The sequence below is a fragment of the Mastomys coucha genome, unplaced genomic scaffold (assembly GCF_008632895.1).
Source record: "Mastomys coucha isolate ucsf_1 unplaced genomic scaffold, UCSF_Mcou_1 pScaffold20, whole genome shotgun sequence".
Taxonomy (NCBI): domain Eukaryota; kingdom Metazoa; phylum Chordata; class Mammalia; order Rodentia; family Muridae; genus Mastomys; species Mastomys coucha.
Window position 1 is genome coordinate 24,996,722 of NW_022196903.1, and position 2,822 is coordinate 24,999,543.

Here is a 2,822-nt window from a genome sequence, read left to right on the forward strand (position 1 = left end):
CTCCCCCCCATCTCTCCACCGCCATCTCTGCAGCCCCATCTCTCTACCCCATCTCTCCATAGCCCCATCTCTGCAGCCCCATCTCTCTACCCCATCTTTCCACAACCCCATCTCTCCACCCCATCTCTCTACCTCCACCACCTATATTTACTCACTACATTATTTCTCATATTCACCCCTGGATATAGGATCTAGGAATATACTACATTTCACCTGAGGGAAAATATTTTTCTATTTTAAACGCATTAACTGTTTGTTGTTGTTGTTGTTTAACTTGGGACATTTTGAGTGAAAAGTTAAGAACGAGGCATGTGTTTACTGTGAATATTTAGCCTTGGCTAAGCCTTGATGACATGTATGTTCTCCCTCTTCCTTTGCCAGAGGAGACATGTTAGAGATGCTCTCCCATAAATCATTGTCTGTATGGCAAGTGGTCATAGGACATAAAGTAGTGCAGCTCGGTTGTGCACACTTGTTAAAACAACAACTTTGCAACAGTTTATTGCTGAAGCAGGAAAGTTCCCATTCACATTTTCTAGAGGTTTCTGACCTCTTCAGCTCTGAGCATGCTGGATGTCACTTGGCACCTACTGAGTGCCCCGGCTGAGCCCCTGCTGTATCATTTTGAAGATAGGACTGCTGCCTGCCTACCTTGAAGGACAGGTTTGTGGCGATGAGGATGATGGCATGCTCTCAGACCCCGAGTCTCTCGTCTTGCATCTATGTCTTGCCTCGCTTAAATCTCGAAACTGCTTATGTAGAAAGTGCTTGCATAACAAAGACCAAGATACGCATTTGTCTCCTGGCCATATAATTTGCTTTAAATTTAACTTTTAGTATGCAGCCCTCCAGAGAAATAATCAAGAATAACTTGGTAAAATAGACTCCCATAGATTCATTCTTCAGGTTCAGAAAGTAGCAAAAGGGAAGCAGGCCTGTGGTTCCTGATCTTCAGCGGGGTGTGGAGAGGGCAGCTGTCCGGGAAAGCACAGCTCTAGTCTTTGATTTTGTCTCTACCGTTTTAGTGTGCATCTCTGAGACATGTGCACGCCCAATGCCATGTCTTTTTGCAGCTTATGCAAATCAGAATGCAACAAAGCGCCACATAAGAAAGGGCCATGGGTCTCTTTAAACAAGAGCTGCTTAGCAAGCATCTGTCACAGTTGATGACATCTGATGCTTCTGGCTCCAGGCAAGTGTTTTTAAATTTATTTATATTTATTTTATTTATTAATTTTGGTTTTTCAAGACAGGGTTTCTCTGTGTAGCCCTGGCTGTCCTGGAACTCACTCTGTAGACCAGGCTGGCCTCGAACTCAGAAATCCTCCTGCCTCTCTGCCTCCCAAGTGCTGGGATTAAAGGCCTGCACCACCACTGCCCGGCCCGGCGCAGCGCATTTTTTTACTGGTATGTAATATTTATATGTATTTGTGGGATGCAATACAATAATATGATGTGTGTAGACATCAATTGGGACTAACCTTTTCTTTCCTCCAACACTAACCAACTCTGTGTGTTGGGAACCTTCAAACTCATAATTATTTTGGACATGTAAATGCATTTGGTGGGGCAGTTTATGTCCCCCCCTCCTCTTTTAGGCTTTTATTTCCCTTTAAAGTCACTAAGGAAGTGTGGAAAACTGCTTCCAGGCAGGCCTTGATGGTGCATGCCTTTGATCCCAGCACTTGGGAGACAGAGTCAGATAGATCTGTGCGAGTTCAAGGCCAACCAGGGAGGTCTACAGAGTGAGACCCCATATCAAAAAAAAAAAAAGAAAGAAAGAAAAAAGTCACATTGAGGTGATAGAAAGTAATTTTCTTCCCGTGTTTGTCTTTGAAAGTCAGGTAAAGGGAAGAAAGGAAAAGGCCGGTCCAAAACCTCCGGGAAAAAGCAGAAGCAGAAGAAGCCGGAAGCAGACATCCTCAGCCCTGCCGCAATGTTGAACCTCTACTACATTGCTCACAATGTTGCCGACTGCCTGTACCTGCGGGGCTTCCCTTGGCCAGGGGCTCCCAAAGGGAAAAAGGGGAAAAAATAAGAGTTAGGTGATAGAATTCACAGCGTGCCTTGATCCCAAAGAACAGAAAGCAGGAGAATGTATTTAGGATAACTCAGGACTGCGGGGGGCAAAAACAGGCTCTAAAAGACAAGTAGAAGCATGTAGCCACTGTGCTTTTCTGTGACAAATAAAGACAAACACAGTTTTTATTTCCACAGCAAAGCCAGGCACTAGGTAAGCCACTTTGGTTTTTCAGAAGTAATCAGGAAAACCAAAGCCAAGTAGTTCATAAAGGCTCCCCTGGCATTGGTAGTAATTTTTTTTAAATATTATAATCATAATTCTAGACTGAATTAAACCTCGTTCTCAGAAGGCAGCTCCAGTTTGCGTGAGTCATTTTCTTTGGTGAGGGGTCGCCTCAGAGAGGACCAGGCAGAGAGCTCAGGCCTAACATGTAAACACATTTTCTGCTGTGGTTTGGTTTTAGGTTTTCTTTGTTTTCTTTTGCGATGCTGGTGATGAGCCTAGAGCCTCTGCTCAGGAAGAGCTTTGCCATTAAATTACCCCCATCCGCCCCCTCTCCCCTTTTAACAAGATGGAAAATAAATAACTTGTTTTTATAATTTTCTGCTTAGCAGTCTTTCTCTCATTTGAATTAACCACAGACTCCAGTGGAGACTAAAATCATCATGAGCACTCTCATCTTGCCAGGTATGCAAGCCTGTGATGAAGAAGAGCTGGGGCCAGGAACATGGTTCTGGATGTAGTTGTTGCCATGGAAACACAAGTATCTTGTTAGATCTCCAGCATCCCCACAACATCT

At 44.2% G+C, this 2,822-nt stretch overlaps 1 protein-coding gene across 1 annotated transcript in view; it reads left to right on the plus strand.

The window, feature by feature from the left end:
• Smkr1 (small lysine rich protein 1) overlaps positions 1-2,375 on the plus strand; it is a 16,189-nt gene extending 13,814 nt beyond the window's left edge. Inside the window, exon 3 of the mRNA XM_031381061.1 lies at positions 1,841-2,375. Coding sequence (XP_031236921.1) covers positions 1,841-2,038 — 198 coding nt within the window. The 3' untranslated portion in view covers positions 2,039-2,375. The remainder of the gene's footprint in view (positions 1-1,840) is intronic.
• Positions 2,376-2,822: the final 447 nt, after the last annotated feature.